General features: G+C 36.0%; 1 protein-coding gene and 12 non-coding genes across 16 annotated transcripts in view; all 13 read left to right on the forward strand.

Annotated features, from left to right (window-relative positions):
- The window catches only part of Pkcdelta (Protein kinase C delta), a 45692-nt gene that overhangs the window by 7633 nt on the left and 18020 nt on the right, over window positions 1-20039 (forward strand). The window contains exon 6 of one of the 4 annotated variants that reach the window (XM_064066194.1): window positions 6973-7074. The exons of 1 other annotated variant lie outside the window; for it this stretch is intronic. In XM_064066194.1, coding sequence (XP_063922264.1) covers window positions 6973-7074 — 102 coding nt within the window. Of the gene's footprint in view, window positions 1-1953; window positions 6339-6972; window positions 7075-20039 lie in introns of those variants that run through there. 2 more of the 4 variants (XM_064066192.1, XM_064066193.1) reach the window with 2 other exon arrangements.
- Window positions 15720-15792, forward strand: Trnaa-agc (transfer RNA alanine (anticodon AGC)). The gene has a single exon. It is a non-coding gene; the product is annotated as a tRNA-Ala (tRNA).
- Window positions 17076-17148, forward strand: Trnaa-agc (transfer RNA alanine (anticodon AGC)). Its single transcript has one exon. It is a non-coding gene; the product is annotated as a tRNA-Ala (tRNA).
- Window positions 18297-18369, forward strand: Trnaa-agc (transfer RNA alanine (anticodon AGC)). Its single transcript has one exon. It is a non-coding gene; the product is annotated as a tRNA-Ala (tRNA).
- On the forward strand, window positions 18446-18518 carry Trnaa-agc (transfer RNA alanine (anticodon AGC)). The gene has a single exon. It is a non-coding gene; the product is annotated as a tRNA-Ala (tRNA).
- Trnaa-agc (transfer RNA alanine (anticodon AGC)) lies at window positions 18596-18668 on the forward strand. Its single transcript has one exon. It is a non-coding gene; the product is annotated as a tRNA-Ala (tRNA).
- On the forward strand, window positions 18746-18818 carry Trnaa-agc (transfer RNA alanine (anticodon AGC)). Its single transcript has one exon. It is a non-coding gene; the product is annotated as a tRNA-Ala (tRNA).
- On the forward strand, window positions 18896-18968 carry Trnaa-agc (transfer RNA alanine (anticodon AGC)). The gene has a single exon. It is a non-coding gene; the product is annotated as a tRNA-Ala (tRNA).
- On the forward strand, window positions 19046-19118 carry Trnaa-agc (transfer RNA alanine (anticodon AGC)). The gene has a single exon. It is a non-coding gene; the product is annotated as a tRNA-Ala (tRNA).
- On the forward strand, window positions 19200-19272 carry Trnaa-agc (transfer RNA alanine (anticodon AGC)). Its single transcript has one exon. It is a non-coding gene; the product is annotated as a tRNA-Ala (tRNA).
- Trnaa-agc (transfer RNA alanine (anticodon AGC)) lies at window positions 19355-19427 on the forward strand. The gene has a single exon. It is a non-coding gene; the product is annotated as a tRNA-Ala (tRNA).
- Trnaa-agc (transfer RNA alanine (anticodon AGC)) lies at window positions 19505-19577 on the forward strand. Its single transcript has one exon. It is a non-coding gene; the product is annotated as a tRNA-Ala (tRNA).
- Trnaa-agc (transfer RNA alanine (anticodon AGC)) lies at window positions 19963-20035 on the forward strand. Its single transcript has one exon. It is a non-coding gene; the product is annotated as a tRNA-Ala (tRNA).

Here is a 20039-nt window from a genome sequence, read left to right on the forward strand (position 1 = left end):
GAAAGATTGAAGAACAGAAAAATTCAAGTCAAAAAAGCTGAGGAACCGTTATTTACACCACTGGATTTTACTTTATAGAGGTTATCAGATAGCAAAAATTGCAAAAAAATATATAATTTTTCGGAAAAGTGGGATTTATTTGGGTGCACTTCAGAGGCCAGGGAAGCTCAGTAAAAAAAAACCTTCGACCGATTTTTATAATTTATAGGAACTTTTGGAATTTTTAGAATATCTACAATCTTAAGATTATGTAAACTTTTGAAATTTTGATATTCAATATTTTTTTATTTTATTTTAATTTTTGGGAAGTGCATAGAATGACCAGAATTTCCACATTTTCCAAAATTTCTAAAATTATCAGGCTCCAGTTATACCAGAATGTTGAAATTCAACCGATTCCAATATTTTCAAGATTTCTAGGTCTACCACATTTTTCCGACACTTACTAAATTTTTTAGATTTTCTAAAATTTGGAGATCTCAAAAATCTTAATTTTTGAAATCTCTGGAATCTTTACAGTCTCCAAGATTTCTAAGATAATAATTAGCGTGTTCAAGGGCTTCAGTGCTCAATGTATGGAAACTTTGAACACTTTGAAAATTACTAGTAGTTTTATATAGCCAAAACTTCCGCAATTTCTTGGATCATTAGCACCCCCGGAGGTTCTTTAAAATTTTTAAGATTTTGTTAGATCTTTTATATATTTGGAACATTAGAACTTCAGTTTATTTAGAATCTTAATTACACAGAAATGCAGACGGAAACGTGTCGAAAAATAATTTGTTGACGTAGCAATATTTTATAGCCGCCATTGTATTTCACGAACTGTTTATTTACTGTCTGTTTTGTTAAAACAATAAGACGGTTTATTTTGAAATTAGCAACCGTTTTTTATTGCTTAGGGAAAATCGAACGGACGACCTAAATCTCAAGTCGTACAGCTAAAGAGAACAAACCCAAGTAACGAGGAAGTTTAAAAATACAACGTTTATTGGAAAAATGACTCGGGGCTTTAACTGGAAATACTGGTAAACAAGGTGCGAAAAACATCCAGGAATCGTTAATTCCAGAAGTCGATAAATATACAGACGAAGCACCACAAACGAGAAAATTCGCAGACAGTGTTAAAGAATTAATAGACAGATCAAACAGTTGTTTTCGTTTAATCAGAAATAAGGAAGTATGTCGAAACACATTTAAGCACACGTCTCTGCCGAGTTTGTCGTAGTGCAGTAAATCATTCACCGATGCTTTTAAAATATCAGTGACAAAGTAGAATGCAAATAGCTACCGTGTCTACAATGTGTGTACACCTATTTTTATTCGGTGCACCTTTCAGAGGTGTACAAAACAGCGTTTTGTTCCAAGAAGCGGTCTCATATCTGATATTGGCAATGAAATTCTGACTCGAATTTAACGTTAATGGATTCCACCAGGTGGATGCTACATAAGCGTGTTTAAATTATTACCGTGTCTTATTCTTAATTCATCATTGTATTGCGAAATCGCGCCTTCTCCAAATCGGTGTAAAAAAAACCGGCCGAGAATAATTTTTCGCCCATAAAGATATTAATTTTAAAAAATGGAAACAGGTGCAGGATTGTTATATAAAGCCGCAATAAATCAGCGCATCGAAAAAAATAGACGAGGACGTACAATTTTACCGACAAATTGTCAACTAGTTATTACAATGCACCTGTCCGACTTTTCCAGAACTCAAGTCGAACAATCGCGATTTTGATTGATGTGTTTGCGCCCCATCGGAAGCGCCTCTGACGTCAAGTCAGTCTTCTGCTTTTGACAAATCCAACGTCTGTTCTTTGTATACGAACATACAGGTGTTCGAGCTAATAAAGTTTAGCAGGAGCTTTCCGACGTCACGCTTTCGGCGATAAAAATAGGATTGTTTGGCATCACCGCTAAGAAATCTGCCAGTTTAACATTCAGCGCTTATTGGTGCGGGAGTTCATATGATCATTTCGTAAAAAAAAAGAAAATAAACAATTTCTGATCGGGTGGCGGTGTAATATTTCTCGATTTATTTTCGTGACTGGTGCACGTGGCAGCGAACAGGTAGCAAATAAATTGGCTCGAGATCGAATTGCATCGATCACGTGTTTTTTGCTTAATTGGTCGAGTAATTATAAACAAAATGCCGTACTATTCTGAACTTGGAATATACATGAGTCCTACTAGTAGTTACACGGGCACGTACGTGCCAGGTCCGTACTCCAATCATTCCTCTTTGTTGCCCTCGAACTTCACTAGACCTCCTCCTTTGATTAAACCGAGGAATTTCCGCGGATATAAACCCCTTCTGGCAACTATTACAGAAAACCAGTCGGCTTTAAGAAGGGTCAACTCACCCAAGCTGCATTCACACAGCTCGCCCAAGGTGGTGGTGGCCAAACCCATCAAAATCAACACAGCGGACATCGACGTCTCCGTCAACAAATACAGGAAATATGAAAGGTCCAAGCCGATAGATGACAAAATCGAGCGCAAATCCCCCAGTCCTAGTACCATAGAAAGCCCCAGAAGCTCCGTCGAACAAAAGGAAGCTAAACCCAATAAAATCATCCGAAGGGACAGACCCACGGTGCGCCTACGGACCATCCACACTGACATGGTCCCAAATGACTTCTCCACGTCCAACAAACGCTGGAGAGACAACTTCGAACCCCAAGAACTCTATTCAAACCTAAAAAAAGACGACGATAAACCCAAAAAAACACCAGGCGAATTACTCAAAGAAAAATTCTTGATTCGTAGTAGAGAGGACATTTTTAAAGAACCCGAGAAAAAGGTAAGCCGGCGAGGATCCAAGAAATCGACCATCCAAAAAACGCCAAGTTTCCACGACATTTGTCAAGCCATCACGACCAACCAAATCAACGAGGAGCTAAACCCAGGACAACCCATAGAAATACAAAGGCGACAAAGTCGACGATTTTCCACTGAAGAAATTTTCAAAGAACTGAAACGAAATTCAGCTGAGTTGGGGCCTGAAATCGACGCCATAATGAATCAGAAGAACAACGAAATTACAGAGGCCAGTCAAACCGAGAGTCGGGTCAGCGTGAAACGAAAGAAAAAACTAACCAAGAAAAAATCAAACGAGAAGGTCGTTCTTCCACAAACCCCGACAACTCCGGACGTCGACGGTAACAAATCGTTGCTTCAGCGAAGACCCACTCAGAAGAAAATCAAAAGAACTTCGACTAGTAGCAGTCTGGATAGTGATATCGTGGACGTCGATCCCGAAACGGAAAAAGCCTACCAAGAAGCCATTAGAGACATATCGCAAGTAGAAATAGAAAAAATTAAAGTCAAACCTAAACCTATAATCACCGCCACGGTTGACGTCGAAGAAATGCCAGCCTTGAAAGCCGTAGTCGACGATGTAGAAATCATAGAATCGCCTAAGCCTAAAAAGACTAATAAGTTCAAATTCAATGTGATAGTAGAAGAGATAGAGGAAGCGAAGCGAAAATCGATGAAGATTCCGAAGAAGGGGGAAGAACAGAAGGGCGTGGTGCACGTGCCGAAATCCAAAGAGCTTGTCATTTCGAACATTTTGAAGAAGAACCACAGCGCACACGTTGGACACATTTTGGACGATATTAAGGAGCGACCGAAGCATGAAGCAAGTGCGCTGAAAGCAGACCAAAAAGAACAAGAAATCAGTACAAAGGATAGCGCCAAAAAGACACAAGAGCACGAAGAAATTGTCAGTGTGGCAAAACACGAAATAAAGAAACCAGAACTAAGTCAAGTGCAAAAGAGCGAAAAGGTTGTCACACCAGAAGTGAAGAAAACATCTGCACACATAGAAATGAAGAAAGTTGACGACGATCAAAACGTGAAAGAAGAAAATTTGACGAAAGCAACCAGCGAAGCTAAAGTAGGCGAGAAAAAAGCTCCAGAAGTGAAGAGGTCGTCAGTGCAGTTGGTACTGAAGAAAACTAGCAGTGAAGAGAAGATTGAACAATTGAAGAAGAAACCAGAAGAACTTGCAGAATCAATAGAAGAAAGCAAACCACAAGAGCAACTCATACAGAAACCAGAACTAAAAGCCGCAGACCAAGAAAATCTAGCCAAAATCGTAGACGACAAAACACCGGTGAAGAAGCCGGAAGATATTTTGAAGAAAAGTTCCAGCTTTGAGGAACAATCGAAGTTTAAAGTTGATAATGACGCCAAATTGGTGAAAAAAAGTAGCAGCGCCGAGAAAGTTGACATTAAAACCCAACAAAGAGAAGAAATTGGTGACCAAAACAAATTACAAGGAAAATTAGCGGCGATACCGAAACCTCTCGTTAATCTGCAACCAAAACGTGACAAACTTGAAAAAGACGCGAAAACTGAGAATCCACAAAGCCCAAAAACCAGGTTTCCAAAATTAGGAAAACAACTCAGTTTGACGAAAACTGAAGATAAGTTAGTCGCGCCAAAAACGCCAGATTCAGAGGGCGAAAACTTCTGGGCTTTGATTGGTCCACGGGAAAGTATATACATAAGGCCGAGGAAAGTGATAAGGCCTGTTCCTCCTCCGACGCCGCCTCCTTTGCCTCCAACAGAAGAAAGGTTAGAAAGTTTGGTTGAAAAGGAGGTGGAGATTGAAGATACTAAAGCGCAGAAGAAAGTGGAACCTAAAAAGGAACCGACACCACCTCAGTCACCTCTACTTCAAAAGGATGAAAAATTGGTTGAAAAGAAGTTAGAAAAAGAAGAAATTAAAGCACAGACGAAAGTGGAACCAAAGAAGGAAGATTTGAAGGTGCAACCACCAACACCACCACAATCACTTCTTCTTCAGAAGGAAGAAACAATAGTGGAAAAGAAGTTACAAAAAGAAGAAACTAAAGCACAGACGAAAATAGAGCCCAAGAAGGAAGAATTGAAGGTGCAAACACCAACACCACCGCAGTCACCTCTAGTTCAAAAGGAAGAAAAACTAGTTGAAAAGAAGTTGCAAAAAGAAGAAACTAAAACACAGACGAAAATAGAACCAAAGAAGGTACCAACACCACCGCAATCACTTCAACTTCAAAAGGAAGAAAAATCAGTTGAAAAGAAGTTGCAAAAAGAAGAAACTAAAACACAGACGAAAATAGAATCAAATAAGGTACCAACACCACCGCAATCACCTCTATTTCAAAAGGAAGAAAAACTAGTTGAAAAGAAGTTGCAAAAAGAAGAAACTAAAACACCGACGAAAATAGAACCAAAGAAGGTACTAACACCACCGCAATCACTTCAACTTCAAAAGGAAGAAAAATTAGTTGAAAAGAAGTTGCAAAAAGAAGAAACTAAACCCCAGACGAAAGTAGAGCCCAAGAAGGACGAATTGAAGGTGCAAACACCAACACCACCGCAGTCACTTCTACTCCAAAAGGAAGAAAAATCAGTTGAAAAGAAGTTGCAAAAAGAAGAAAATAAAACACAGACGAAAATAGAACCAAAGACGGTACAAACACCAACACCCCCACAATCACCTCTGCTCCAAAAGGAAGAAAAATTAGTTGAAAAGAAGCTGCAAAAAGAAGAAACTAAACCCCAGACGAAAGCAGAACCCAAGAAGGAAGATTCGAAAGTGCAAACACCAACATCGCAATCACCTCAACTTCAAAAGGAAGAAAAATTAGTTGAACAGAAGCTGCCAAAAGAAGAAACTAAAGCGCAGACGAAAGTAGAACTGAAGAAAGTGCAAACTCCAACACCACCGCAAACACAAAAGGAAGAAAAAATAGTTGAAAAGAAGCAGCAGAAAGAAGAAACTAAACCACAGACGAAGTTGCAACCAAAAAAGACAGAACCCAAGAAACCTCAACCCGAAAACTTGGAAAAAGACACCCCCAAACCTCTTGGTCGTCTAACTCCAAAGAAAATCGGTCCTTCGAAACGGTCTCTGGTCAACAAAGCCAACAAGGACGATCCAGATCTGGTCGTGTTTGAGCCACCAGAGCCCGAACCTGAACCCGAACCTGAACCCGAACCCGAGAAATCCTCCTTCGTTCCTTTGCAGTCTAATCGGTTATCGCTTTCCCAGTTCATGCACCCTTTCAAAAAACCCGAACAACATGATGTGTGTCCTGTGGAATTGTACGCGACTCCGAAAGTAATCAGACATAGGCATTACCCGAGGCCGAGGCATCCGGTGCCTGTGCAAGAGTTGGACAGTGAGGAAACTAGTGAGGAAGACACCGAAAGTGAAGAAACGTCGTCGGATGATGAGTCTGACGACAATACGGTGTATGGCAGTAACAAAGTTGGTGCAAGTACGTCCTCAAATGACTCTGGCTTTGATTCGGGCGTCCCTGGCAGCAGAAATAAGGGTTAGAGGAGTTTTAACCTTTATTCTGTTACTTTTCGTACTAACCTGTCACACTACTAACTCTGTAAATCAGTTAAGACGGGATAAAGCAGGATTGTGTCACTCTGGCTTAATTTTAACGTATGGTTTGTCCTTGGCAGTGTTTAAAGTTAGCTAATCTTGTCAGTGTTTTGGTTTTGTGGAGGAGACTGTCTGTCAGTGTGAAGGGCGGTTTAATTTAGCCGGATTCGTCTAGACTATAGTCGTAGTGCCGTATAGCTTGATTATTGCGTCGACTAGTTGAACGTTAAATGCACCGCACCTATTAATAGGAACCTAATTATCTGGAATAATCGTTTTCACGCAAGCGAGCACATGCACATGACTCATGTCTTAAACAAGAAAGGATGAATCGAGATTTATGAGGCTTGTCTAATTAATTGAACTCTGGTTATTTTTCAAGCGATGTACATTTTTCTTTCGGTTTATAGCACGTGTCGTTCTTTTATTAACCAGAAACGATTCTTAAATCAACTAACTCGAATCTAGCGCCACTGGTAAAACCTGCGAAAGTGAAACCTAATTTAATGCAAGTGCAACAAACTGCCATTGTTTTGATTACTTCCAACTCTAATTCGTTTTATTTCTGTATACAGACTGTGATGTAAACTGTCATAAGAAATGCGAGAAACTCACTGCCAATTTGTGTGGTGTTAATCAAAAACTCATTGTCGAAGCGATCGAATCCGTACGGAAAGGTAGGTTTTTAATTTTAATTTTTGTGTCGGAGGAAATTTATGGTCTATGGATGGCTGAAGCGAACTTTAATTTGTGAACGAATCGCCTGCCAAATTTTTTTCGTTTGTTTTATGAGTAGTTTCGGAAATTCGGCCAAATTTGAGTTTACCCGGCTTCGTTTTAACGATGATTTTTTTATTGTTTTTTCTCTATCTAACATAACTAAAATTGTTTGGACACTCAAAATAACGTTATTATCATTAGACTTTGCCAGAGTGCCAAACACTTGAATAATTTGTTTTTTGTGGAAGCAAAAGGTGTCAAGGATTGTTCTAAGTCGAAGCTTCAGTTACAAGGACAAGGTGGCTTTATTTTACCAGAACAGGTTTATCGAAAGTTAAGTTTGAAAGTCAAGTACTAACTTTCTAGTTTCAGGGTTGCCACGTGGCATTTTTTCCACCTCCACTACACTCTTGTAAAAATTTCTCTAAATTTAAGTCACCTCTTTGTATCTTTTCACTAAAGGCCATATTCGCCTGTCGTGTCGTAAACGTCACATATCCGTAGTCTCTGGTTAAAAGTGCGTGAAGAAAGCATAGACATAACATTGACATTACAGTAAAAAACATCTCAGTTCAACGATCCAACTTTTTACATAGCGAGTGGAAAATACCACGCTGTATTAATTTTATTTTTATTAAATGATTGATGTTTCTAGATCTGTCGTTATAGATATCACATTAGCTAATTTTGGCGTTCAACATATTGTGTCATTTGAGCCCTGTATTTTCTTTTCTTTTTGCCACAAAGTTGCGTATATGTCTGTCTTCGTCATAGGTCTATTAAGTGTTAATATTTTGACGTATACGAAGACAAACGCAATGATTTTGGCTTACAAAATCGTTTTAAATATAACCGGACGAGCAAAAATAGACCATAATCGTAACAAGCCGCGTGTTTCGAGAGGCAGACTCTGGATCATCGGTGCTAGTAATAGTAATTTATTGCTAGCACTAAAGTGTCTGTATACCGGGTGTTGCAACTTTCGTTGTAGGGACAGTTGTTAAAAAATTTTTAAAAAGTTTTACGTATATCGCATGTAAAAGTGTTGTCGGTATGTACTCACATTACTTCCATTTTTCGATTTTTCAAATTTTTGATTTGTTGATGTTTTGATTGCTTGATTTTTTTAATTTTCGATTTTTCGAAATTTTAAATTTTAGATTTTTCACTTTTTTGTTGTTTCGATTTCTCAGTCTTTAGATTTTAATTAATTTCAGTTTTTCGATATTTCAATTTTTAAAACTTTCGGTTTTTTTGATTTTCACTTACTCGATTTTTCAAAATTCTGCTAGTTTTTAAATCTTACATTTTTCAACATTTTCATCTGTTCCATATTTTAATTTCTGGATTTTTGGATTTTTTAGGGTTTTAAAATTCTTGACTTTTCAATTTTTCGGTTTTGACAATATTTTGATTTCTCCTTCAAAAACGAAACATCACATATTTAAAAAAAGACGCTAGGAGTCCCTAAAAAATCCATTAATCGAAATATTGAGAAATCCAAAAATTGAAAAATTTCAGGCTGAAAAAAAAGAGAAATTATAAAATCCGGACAATGAGAAACCGAAATATTGAAAAAATTAAAATTAAAATTGAAAAACAAAAAATTGTAAAATAGGAACATTGAAAAATAAAGAAAATAAAAAGTTGAAACGAAAAATTGTAAATCGAAAAATTGAAAAATTGAAACGTTCTGAATTTTATTTTGGCTAAGTCGATGTTATTATGACAATTTTGGTATAAAATGTAGTTAAATCGAAAATTGAAAAATAGAAATATCGAAAAACTGAAAAATCAATTCCGAAAAATTGAAAAATCGAAAAATCTAAAAACGAGAAGGCAAAAAATCGAAAGATTGAGAAAACGAAACAACAAAAAAGTGAAAAGCCTAAAATTTAAAAATTCGAAAAAACAAAAAACTGAAAAATCGAAAAATGTAAGATTCAAAAAGTCCAATATTTTGAAAAAGTGAATAAGTAAAAAATCAAAAAATGAAAAGTCAAAAAATCGAAAAATTAAAAAATAGAAACACATTTTTAAAAATCCCTAAACTTAATAAACATTGAAAATTAGAGAAATCGGAAAATCCAGAAATTTAGGAACGCCAAAAATTGAAAAATTTGAATATGTAAAAATTAAAATGCCAAAACCGAAACGTCGAAAAATTGTAAAATCGAAAAATCGAAACGTCAAAAGATCGAGAAGTCGAAAAATGAAAAAAATGAGAAATGGAAGTGGCTAAAAATCGAAAAATGAGGAAATTCAAAATTGAAAAGTTGAAACATCGAAAAACTGGAAAATGAACTCCGAAAATTTGAAAAACGGAAAATATAAAAACGGGAATGTGAACAATCGTAAGAAAACCGTTAATTTGAAAATTGAAAAATCGAAATATCGAAAAACTGAAAACTAATTCCGAAATATTGAAAAATTGGAAAAATTGAAAATTAAAAAAAACGAGCAATCAAAACATCAACAAATCGAAGAAAGAAAAAACTGAAAAATCGAAAAATGTTAAGATTTAAAAAGTTGCAATATTTTAAAAAATCGAATAAGTAAAAAATCGAAAAATTTAAAAATCGAAATACATATTGAAAAATCCCAAAAGTGAAAAATCACAAAACTTAATAAACATTGAAAATTAGAGCATTCGAAAAATCGGAAAGACGAAAAATCGAAAAGTCGAAAAATTAAAAAATTCATTAATCGAAAAATTGAGAAATCGAAAAATCCATAAATTTAGAAACGCCAGAAATTGAAAAATTGAAAATTAAAAAAGACGAACGATCAAAACATCAACAAGTCGAAAAAACAAAAAACTGAAAAATCGAAAAATGTAAGATCTGAAAAGTCGGAATATTTTGAAAAATCGAATAAGTAAAAAATCAAAAACATGAAAAATCAAAAAATCGAAAAATTTAAAAATCAAATATTGAAAAATCCCAAAACTGAAAAATCCCAAAACTTAATAAACATTGAAAATTAGAAAAATGGAAAAATCGAAAAAAAATCCATTAATCGAAAAATTCAAAATTCAGAAACGCCAAAAATTGAAAAATTGATAACAAAAAAAAGAACAATCAAAACATCAAATCGAAAAAACAAAAATCTGAAAAATCGAAAAATGCATCATGATAGATACAGTCGCAATATTTTGAAAAATCGAATAAGTAAAAAATCAAAAAGCAACATGAAAAGTCAAAAAATGGAAAAATTAAAAAATTGAAATACATATTGAAAAATCCCAAGCTGAAAAATCCCAAAACATTGAAAATGAGAGAAATCGAGAAATCGGAAAGAAAAGTCGAAAAATCAAAAAATCTATTAATCGAAAAATTGAGAAATGGAAAATTCCAAAAATTTAGAAACGCTAGAAATTGAAAAATTGAAAATTTAGAAAAAACGAACAATCAAAATTTCAACAAATCGAAAAAACAAACTAAAAATTGAAAAATGTAAGATTTAAAAAATCGCAGTAACGTTTTGAAAAATCGAATAAGTAAAAATTCAAAAAATCGAAAAATTTAAAAACCGAAATACATATTGAAAAATTCCAAGACTTAATAAACATTGAAAATTAGAAAAATCGAGAAATCGAAAAATCCAAAAATTGAAAAATTGAGAAGTCGAAAAATCGATAAAATTGACAAATGTGGCTAAACATCGAAAAATGAGGAAATTTAAAATTGAAAAATTTTAACTTAAAAAAAAAAACGACAAACCGAAAAAGTGAAAAATCGAAACATCGAAAAATAAAAAATTAATTCCGAAAATTTGAAAACCCGGAAAATCTAAAAACGAGAAGATGAAAAATCGAAAGAAAACCGTTAAATCGAAAATTCAAAAATCGAAATATCGAAAGACTGAGAAATTAATCCCGAAAATTTGAAAACCCGGAAAATCTAAAAACGAGAAGGCGAAAAATCGAAAAAAACCGTTAAATCGAAAATTGAAAAATGGGAATATGGAAAAACTGAAAAATTAATTCCGAAAAAATGAAAATTCGAAAGATTGAGAAATCGAAACAACAAAAAAGTGAAAATTAAAATATTCGAAAAATTGAAAACTTGAAAAAACGAACAATCAAAACATCAAATCGAAAAAAAAAACTGAAAAATCGAAAAATTAAAAAGTCGCAATGTTTTAAAAAATCGAATAAGATCGGAATACATATTGAAAAATCCAAAAATTGAAAAATCCCAAAACTGAAGAAACATTGAAAATTTGAAAAATCGAGAAATTGGAAAGACGAAAAATCGAAAAGTGGAAAAAATAAAAAGTCCATTAATCAAAAAATTGAAAAATCGGAAAATCCAAAAATTTAGGAACGCCAAAAATTGAAAAATTGAAAAATCGAAAAACTCAGAAATCGAAATCGAAAAATTGAAAAATCGCGAAATCGAAACGTCAAAAGATAGAGAAGTCGAAAAAAAAAAGAGAAATGAAGTAGCTAAAAATCGAAAAATGAGGTAAGTCAAAAATGAAAACTTGAAATTTCGAAAAACTGGAAAATTAATTCTGAAAATTGGAAAAACTGGGAAATCTAAAAACGAGAAGGCGAAAAATCGTAAGAAAACCGTTAATTCGGAAATTTAAAAATCGAAATATCGTAAAACTGAAACATTATTTCTGAAAAATTGAAAAATTCGAAAAATTGAAAATTTAAAAAATCGAGGAATCAAAACATCAACAAATCAAAATAAGAAAAAACTGAAAAATCGAAAAATGTGAGCTTTAAAAAGTCGCAATATTTTGAAAAATCGAATAAGTAAAAAATCAAAAAGATGAAATGTCAAAAAATCGAAAAATTTGAAAAGCGAAATACATATTGAAAAATCCCAAAACATTGAAAATTAGAGAAATCGAGAAATCAGAAAGACGAAAAATCGAAAAATAAAAAAATCCATTAATCGAAAAAATGAGAAATCGAACAATCCAAACATTTAGAAACGCCAAAAATTGAAAAATTGAAAATTTAGGAAAAAGGAACAGTCAAAACATCAACAAATCGAAAAAACAAACTGAAAAATAGAAAAATGTAAGATTTAAAAAATGAAAAACATGAAAGGTCAAAAAATCGAAAAATTTAAAAATCGAAATACATATTGAAAAATCCCAAAATTGAAAAATTCCAAATAAACATTGAAAATTGAAAAATCGAAAAACCCAAAAATTTAGAAACGCCAAAACTTGAAGAACTGAAAAATCGAAAATTTTAAATACATAAATCCCAAAACTGAAACGTTGAAAATTGGAAAATCGAAAAAACAAAAAAGTGAGAAATCGAAATCGAAAAATTGAAAAATCGCGTAATCGAAACATCAAAATATCGAGAAGTCAAGAAATCGAAAAATCGAAAAATTGAGAAATTAATTCCGAAAATTTGAAAAACCGGGGAAAATCTAAAAATGAGAAGGCGAAAGAAAAATCGAAAGAAAACCGTTAAATCGAAAATTGAAAAATCGAAATATCGAAAAACTGAAAAATTAATTCCGAAAATTTGAAAATTTGAAAGATTGAGAAATCGAAACAACAAAAAAGTGAAAAATATAAAGTTAAAATATTCGAAAAATTGAAAATTTAAAAAAACGAACAATCAAAACATCAAATCGAAAAAACAAAAAACTGAAAAATCGAAAAATTAAAAAGTGGCAATATTTTAAAAAATGGAATAAGTAAAAAAATCAAAAAGTTTTAAGATCGGAATACATATTGAAAAATGCAAAAATTGAAAAATTCCAAAACTGAATAAACATTGAAAATTTGAAAAATCGAGAAATTGGAAAGACGAAAAATCGAAAAGTGGAAAAAATAAAAAGTCCATTAATCGAAAAATTGAGAAATCGAAAAATCCAAAAATTTAGGAACGCCAAAAATCGAAAAATTGAAAAATCGCGAAATCGAAACATCAAAACATCTAGAAGTTGAGAAGTCGAAAAATTGGAAAATTCAAAATTGAAAAATTTTAACTTAAAAATACTGATAAACCGAAAAAGTGAAAAATCGAAACATCGAAAAATTGGAAAAATAATTTCGAAAATTTGACAAACCGGAAAATTGAAAACCGAGAAGGCGAAAATTCGAGAGAAAACAGTTAAATCGAAAATTGAGAAGTCGAAACAACCAAAAAATGGAAATTTTAAAAATTACAAAAATTAAAAATTTAAAAAAACAAAAAACTGAAAAATCGAAAAATGTAAGGTTTAAAAATCACATAAGTAAAAAATCAAAAACATAAAATGTCAAAGAAAATGGAAATACATATTGAAAAATCCCAAAACTTAATAAACATTGAAAATACGAAAAATCGAAAAATCGGAAAGACCAAAAATTGAAAAGTCGACATATTAAAAAATCCATTAATCGAAGAATTGAGAAATTGAAAAATCCAACAAAAATTTAGAAACGCCAAAAATTCAAAAATTGAAAAAATCCAAAAATTGAAAAATTATTTTTTAGTTTTCTTTGTATAACACGATTACACATGGTAATTTCTCGTACAAAAGTAAGGATTTTATAATTAGACTCCGCCCCTCGGTTTACGACGAATAAGAAAAGATCATCAGAAGTGAGATAGGGTGGGTGGGCGGGGCGTATATTTTGGCTTTTTTTTTCTTAATTATATATGGGCACCTTTTCACAACGACAATATGAATTTTGCAATTATGAGGCAGAGCCTAATTGCAAAATCGATATTTCCTTAAACAAATTGTCCATTTTAAACGTGTTTTAAGTTTCTTGTTGTCGAAATAAGTGTACAGAAATTAAGGAAAAATGGCAAAATGTACATACTTACATTTTTGAAAAAAAAAATCAAATAAAAATCTTTATTTTTTTTCCTGTGACGACCAGTTGTTGTGCTCTGTTTCGAACGAAAACAATTATCGTCCTTCTTCAGTGCCAAACAACAGCCCGCTAAATCATCACCGACAAGATGTCTTCCGTCCGGAATAATCGTGATTCATTCAATTGGCCAAAAGTCAACAAATGCGCGTCGTTGTCTGACAAAACGCAGCCATCAAATAAAAAAGCGGAAAAATAAATTGGAAGTGGTGCTAAAGGTTGTAATAAATAAATAAAATTTGCCAGGAAAACCGTCCGCTCGTTTAAAAATAGCCCCGATTTCCTGATTCTTTATGAATCCGCTTATTAGCAACCAGTACATGACATTAAACTCGGCCATAACGCTTTTGGCACGTTTTATAAGCGTTTTATTTATACGGTCGCATTTGCCGTGTACCGCTATTGTTTTGAAAGAGAATATCGCGGAATTTTGGCTCCGCATTTTATAAATACCTTCCCCGAAGACGTGTTATTATCATGCTTGTTTTTCGGTAGGTGTGAAACGATAAAAATAAATCGGGAGGCCGCTCGGTGGTTACATAGACCCGTAGTGGTCTTTCGTACATTATTTGGCACTTTTTTAGTGTGTATTTTTGGAATTTTACGTCACAATGCCGGTACAGATGTACGTTGCGAAGGTGTTTTTTTGTTGTTGTGGGTGATGGTTCGTCTACGAGTTTTATAGATCGAGTTAATTTGCAATCAAAGCCAAAAATTTATTAATAGATGAATGTAATTAAATGCTTTCACAAGGATTTGCTTTGTTTCGTGTTTTGTGAACTTGCCGGTGTTTGATGGTTTATAATTATAGCCAACCTTTTCTCGTGGGTGTAATCCGAATGACGTATTTATTTCATTTGGCAACTCCCAAATTATTGTTAACTGACTTACAAATGTTGTAAAATGGGTTTTTGCTTTGATAATTTTAGATCTACTACGACGAGTTTATTCACTTACACTTACCTACGCACTCTGGGATGCATTATTTACATTTCACTTTTTTATATTTTTTATTCATGTTGATATTTTTATAAAACATATTAAATTATTTTTAGAATCATTGGTCTCGGTTGTTTGATTTTTGTCAAGTTTTGTTTTGAAAAGTACATTCTATATGCGAAACTTGTTTGTGTAATCAGTGATAAGTAACAGGGGGCGTAGCTCAGATGGTAGAGCGCTCGCTTAGCATGCGAGAGGTACCGGGATCGATGCCCGGCGCCTCCACTGATTTTTTTTTATGAGATTTTTACTTGTCTTATCACTAAATTTATTTATTTTTTAAAACAATTAATAATTATCTACAATAATACAACAATATAGATTAGACATTGAAATATGAGTTTTGCCGCCTCTTTCAAATAAGGGATTTGACATTGTGTGATTCGGAGTGTGTAACGAAAATTTAAATGTCACAAATATTCTGACATTTTCATTAAAACTTTAACTACCATTACTAGGAAGTGGCAAATCGATTTGTAAATTTCACAGATCACTAGATCTACGAAACAGAAACAGCTTTTCCAAAATTTGCAAGTTTAGTGACATTTTCGTCCACTAAATTTCACTAAATAATTAATAACTTTTATTTATTTACCTTAACCTACTTCAAGGAACCGATTGAGATATAGAAAGGTGTGGTCTCCACACGCCTACTGAAGCGAAAGTGGACACACCTGTTGCTTGCATAATACTTGTTGCAATTTTAAATGTGGAACAGATTTTCTGATAATTTTTTCTTGTGTCTACAAAATTATAACAGGGGGGCGTAGCTCAGATGGTAGAGCGCTCGCTTAGCATGCGAGAGGTACCGGGATCGATACCCGGCGCCTCCACAATTTTTTAATTTTTTTTATGGATTTTGGAAAGTAGGTCCAATGAACGAAACTTGTTTCTGTAACCACTGATAAAAAACAGGGGGCGTAGCTCAGATGGTAGAGCGCTCGCTTAGCATGCGAGAGGTACCGGGATCGATGCCCGGCGCCTCCACTTACATTTTTAATTTTTTTCTGGATTTTAGAAAGTAGGTCCAAAGTGCTGTATTTTTGTAACATTGTTAAGCAACAGGGGGCGTAGCTCAGATGGTAGAGCGCTCGCTTAGCATGCGAGAGGTACCGGGATCGATGCCCGGCGCCTCCACAATTTTTTAATTTTTTTTATGGATTTTGGAAAGTAGGTCCAATGTACGAAACTTGTTGCTGTAGCCACTGATAAAAAACAGGGGGCGTAGCTCAGATGGTAGAGCGCTCGCTTAGCATGCGAGAGGTACCGGGATCGATGCCCGGCGCCTCCACTTATTTTTTTTAATATTTCTGGATTTTAGAAAGTAGGTCCAAAGTGCTGTATTTTTGTAACATTGATAAGCAACAGGGGGCGTAGCTCAGATGGTAGAGCGCTCGCTTAGCATGCGAGAGGTACCGGGATCGATGCCCGGCGCCTCCACTTATTTTTTTTAATATTTCTGGATTTTAGAAAGTAGGTCCAAAGTGCTGTATTTTTGTAACATTGATAAGCAACAGGGGGCGTAGCTCAGATGGTAGAGCGCTCGCTTAGCATGCGAGAGGTACCGGGATCGATGCCCGGCGCCTCCACTTACTTTTTAAAATTTTCTTTGGATTTTAGAAAGTAGGTCCAAAGTACTGTATTTTTATAACATTGATAAGCAACAGGGGGCGTAGCTCAGATGGTAGAGCGCTCGCTTAGCATGCGAGAGGTACCGGGATCGATGCCCGGCGCCTCCACTTACTTTTTAAAATTTTCTTTGGATTTTAGAAAGTAGGTCCAAAGTACTGTATTTTTATAACATTGATAAGCAACAGGGGGCGTAGCTCAGATGGTAGAGCGCTCGCTTAGCATGCGAGAGGTACCGGGATCGATGCCCGGCGCCTCCACTTACTTTTTAAAATTTTCTTTGGATTTTAGAAAGTAGGTCCAAAGTACTGTATTTTTATAACATTGATAAGCAACAGGGGGCGTAGCTCAGATGGTAGAGCGCTCGCTTAGCATGCGAGAGGTACCGGGATCGATGCCCGGCGCCTCCACTTACTTTTTAAAATTTTCTTTGGATTTTAGAAAGTAGGTCCAAAGTACTGTATTTTTATAACATTGATAAGCAACAGGGGGCGTAGCTCAGATGGTAGAGCGCTCGCTTAGCATGCGAGAGGTACCGGGATCGATACCCGGCGCCTCCACAATTTCTTAATTTTTTTTATGGATTTTGGAAAGTAGGTCCAATGAACGAAACTTATTTCTGTAGCCACTGATAAAAAACAGGGGGCGTAGCTCAGATGGTAGAGCGCTCGCTTAGCATGCGAGAGGTACCGGGATCGATGCCCGGCGCCTCCACAATTTTTTTAATTTTTTTTATGGAACTTGGAAAGTAGGTCCAATGCACGAAACTTGTTTCTGTAGCCACTGATAAAAAACAGGGGGCGTAGCTCAGATGGTAGAGCGCTCGCTTAGCATGCGAGAGGTACCGGGATCGATGCCCGGCGCCTCCACTTACTTTTTTAAATTTTTTCTGGATTTTAGAAAGTAGGTTCAAAGTGCTGTATTTTTGTAACATTGATAAGCAACAGGGGGCGTAGCTCAGATGGTAGAGCGCTCGCTTAGCATGCGAGAGGTACCGGGATCGATGCCCGGCGCCTCCACAATTTTTTAATTTTTTTTATGGATTTTGGAAAGTAGGTCCAATGTACGAAACTTGTTGCTGTAGCCACTGATAAAAAACAGGGGGCGTAGCTCAGATGGTAGAGCGCTCGCTTAGCATGCGAGAGGTACCGGGATCGAGGCCCGGCGCCTCCACTTACATTTTTAATTTTTTTCTGGATTTTAGAAAGTAGGTCCAAAGTGCTGTATTTTTGTAACATTGATAAGCAACAGGGGGCGTAGCTCAGATGGTAGAGCGCTCGCTTAGCATGTGAGAGGTACCGGGATCGATACCCGGCGCCTCCACAATTTTTTAATTTTTTTTATGGATTTTGGAAAGTAGGTCCAATGAACGAAACTTGTTTCTGTAGCCACTGATAAAAAACAGGGGGCGTAGCTCAGATGGTAGAGCGCTCGCTTAGCATGCGAGAGGTACCGGGATCGATGCCCGGCGCCTCCACAATTTTTTTAATTTTTTTTATGGAACTTGGAAAGTAGGTCCAATGCACGAAACTTGTTTCTGTAGCCACTGATAAAAAACAGGGGGCGTAGCTCAGATGGTAGAGCGCTCGCTTAGCATGCGAGAGGTACCGGGATCGATGCCCGGCGCCTCCACTTATTTTTTTTAATATTTCTGGATTTTAGAAAGTAGGTCCAAAGTGCTGTATTTTTGTAACATTGATAAGCAACAGGGGGCGTAGCTCAGATGGTAGAGCGCTCGCTTAGCATGCGAGAGGTACCGGGATCGATGCCCGGCGCCTCCACTTATTTTTTTTAATATTTCTGGATTTTAGAAAGTAGGTCCAAAGTGCTGTATTTTTGTAACATTGATAAGCAACAGGGGGCGTAGCTCAGATGGTAGAGCGCTCGCTTAGCATGCGAGAGGTACCGGGATCGATGCCCGGCGCCTCCACTTACTTTTTAAAATTTTCTTTGGATTTTAGAAAGTAGGTCCAAAGTACTGTATTTTTATAACATTGATAAGCAACAGGGGGCGTAGCTCAGATGGTAGAGCGCTCGCTTAGCATGCGAGAGGTACCGGGATCGATGCCCGGCGCCTCCACTTACTTTTTAAAATTTTCTTTGGATTTTAGAAAGTAGGTCCAAAGTACTGTATTTTTATAACATTGATAAGCAACAGGGGGCGTAGCTCAGATGGTAGAGCGCTCGCTTAGCATGCGAGAGGTACCGGGATCGATGCCCGGCGCCTCCACTTACTTTTTAAAATTTTCTTTGGATTTTAGAAAGTAGGTCCAAAGTACTGTATTTTTATAACATTGATAAGCAACAGGGGGCGTAGCTCAGATGGTAGAGCGCTCGCTTAGCATGCGAGAGGTACCGGGATCGATGCCCGGCGCCTCCACTTACTTTTTAAAATTTTCTTTGGATTTTAGAAAGTAGGTCCAAAGTACTGTATTTTTATAACATTGATAAGCAACAGGGGGCGTAGCTCAGATGGTAGAGCGCTCGCTTAGCATGCGAGAGGTACCGGGATCGATACCCGGCGCCTCCACAATTTCTTAATTTTTTTTATGGATTTTGGAAAGTAGGTCCAATGAACGAAACTTATTTCTGTAGCCACTGATAAAAAACAGGGGGCGTAGCTCAGATGGTAGAGCGCTCGCTTAGCATGCGAGAGGTACCGGGATCGATGCCCGGCGCCTCCACAATTTTTTTAATTTTTTTTATGGAACTTGGAAAGTAGGTCCAATGCACGAAACTTGTTTCTGTAGCCACTGATAAAAAACAGGGGGCGTAGCTCAGATGGTAGAGCGCTCGCTTAGCATGCGAGAGGTACCGGGATCGATGCCCGGCGCCTCCACTTACTTTTTTAAATTTTTTCTGGATTTTAGAAAGTAGGTTCAAAGTGCTGTATTTTTGTAACATTGATAAGCAACAGGGGGCGTAGCTCAGATGGTAGAGCGCTCGCTTAGCATGCGAGAGGTACCGGGATCGATGCCCGGCGCCTCCACAATTTTTTAATTTTTTTTATGGATTTTGGAAAGTAGGTCCAATGTACGAAACTTGTTGCTGTAGCCACTGATAAAAAACAGGGGGCGTAGCTCAGATGGTAGAGCGCTCGCTTAGCATGCGAGAGGTACCGGGATCGAGGCCCGGCGCCTCCACTTACATTTTTAATTTTTTTCTGGATTTTAGAAAGTAGGTCCAAAGTGCTGTATTTTTGTAACATTGATAAGCAACAGGGGGCGTAGCTCAGATGGTAGAGCGCTCGCTTAGCATGTGAGAGGTACCGGGATCGATACCCGGCGCCTCCACAATTTTTTAATTTTTTTTATGGATTTTGGAAAGTAGGTCCAATGAACGAAACTTGTTTCTGTAGCCACTGATAAAAAACAGGGGGCGTAGCTCAGATGGTAGAGCGCTCGCTTAGCATGCGAGAGGTACCGGGATCGATGCCCGGCGCCTCCACAAT

The sequence above is a fragment of the Zophobas morio genome, unplaced genomic scaffold (genome assembly GCF_036711695.1).
Source record: "Zophobas morio isolate AGI-343-1 ecotype UQ-CSIRO unplaced genomic scaffold, CSIRO_AGI_Zmor_V1 ptg000026l, whole genome shotgun sequence".
In the NCBI taxonomy this organism is placed as follows: domain Eukaryota; kingdom Metazoa; phylum Arthropoda; class Insecta; order Coleoptera; family Tenebrionidae; genus Zophobas; species Zophobas morio.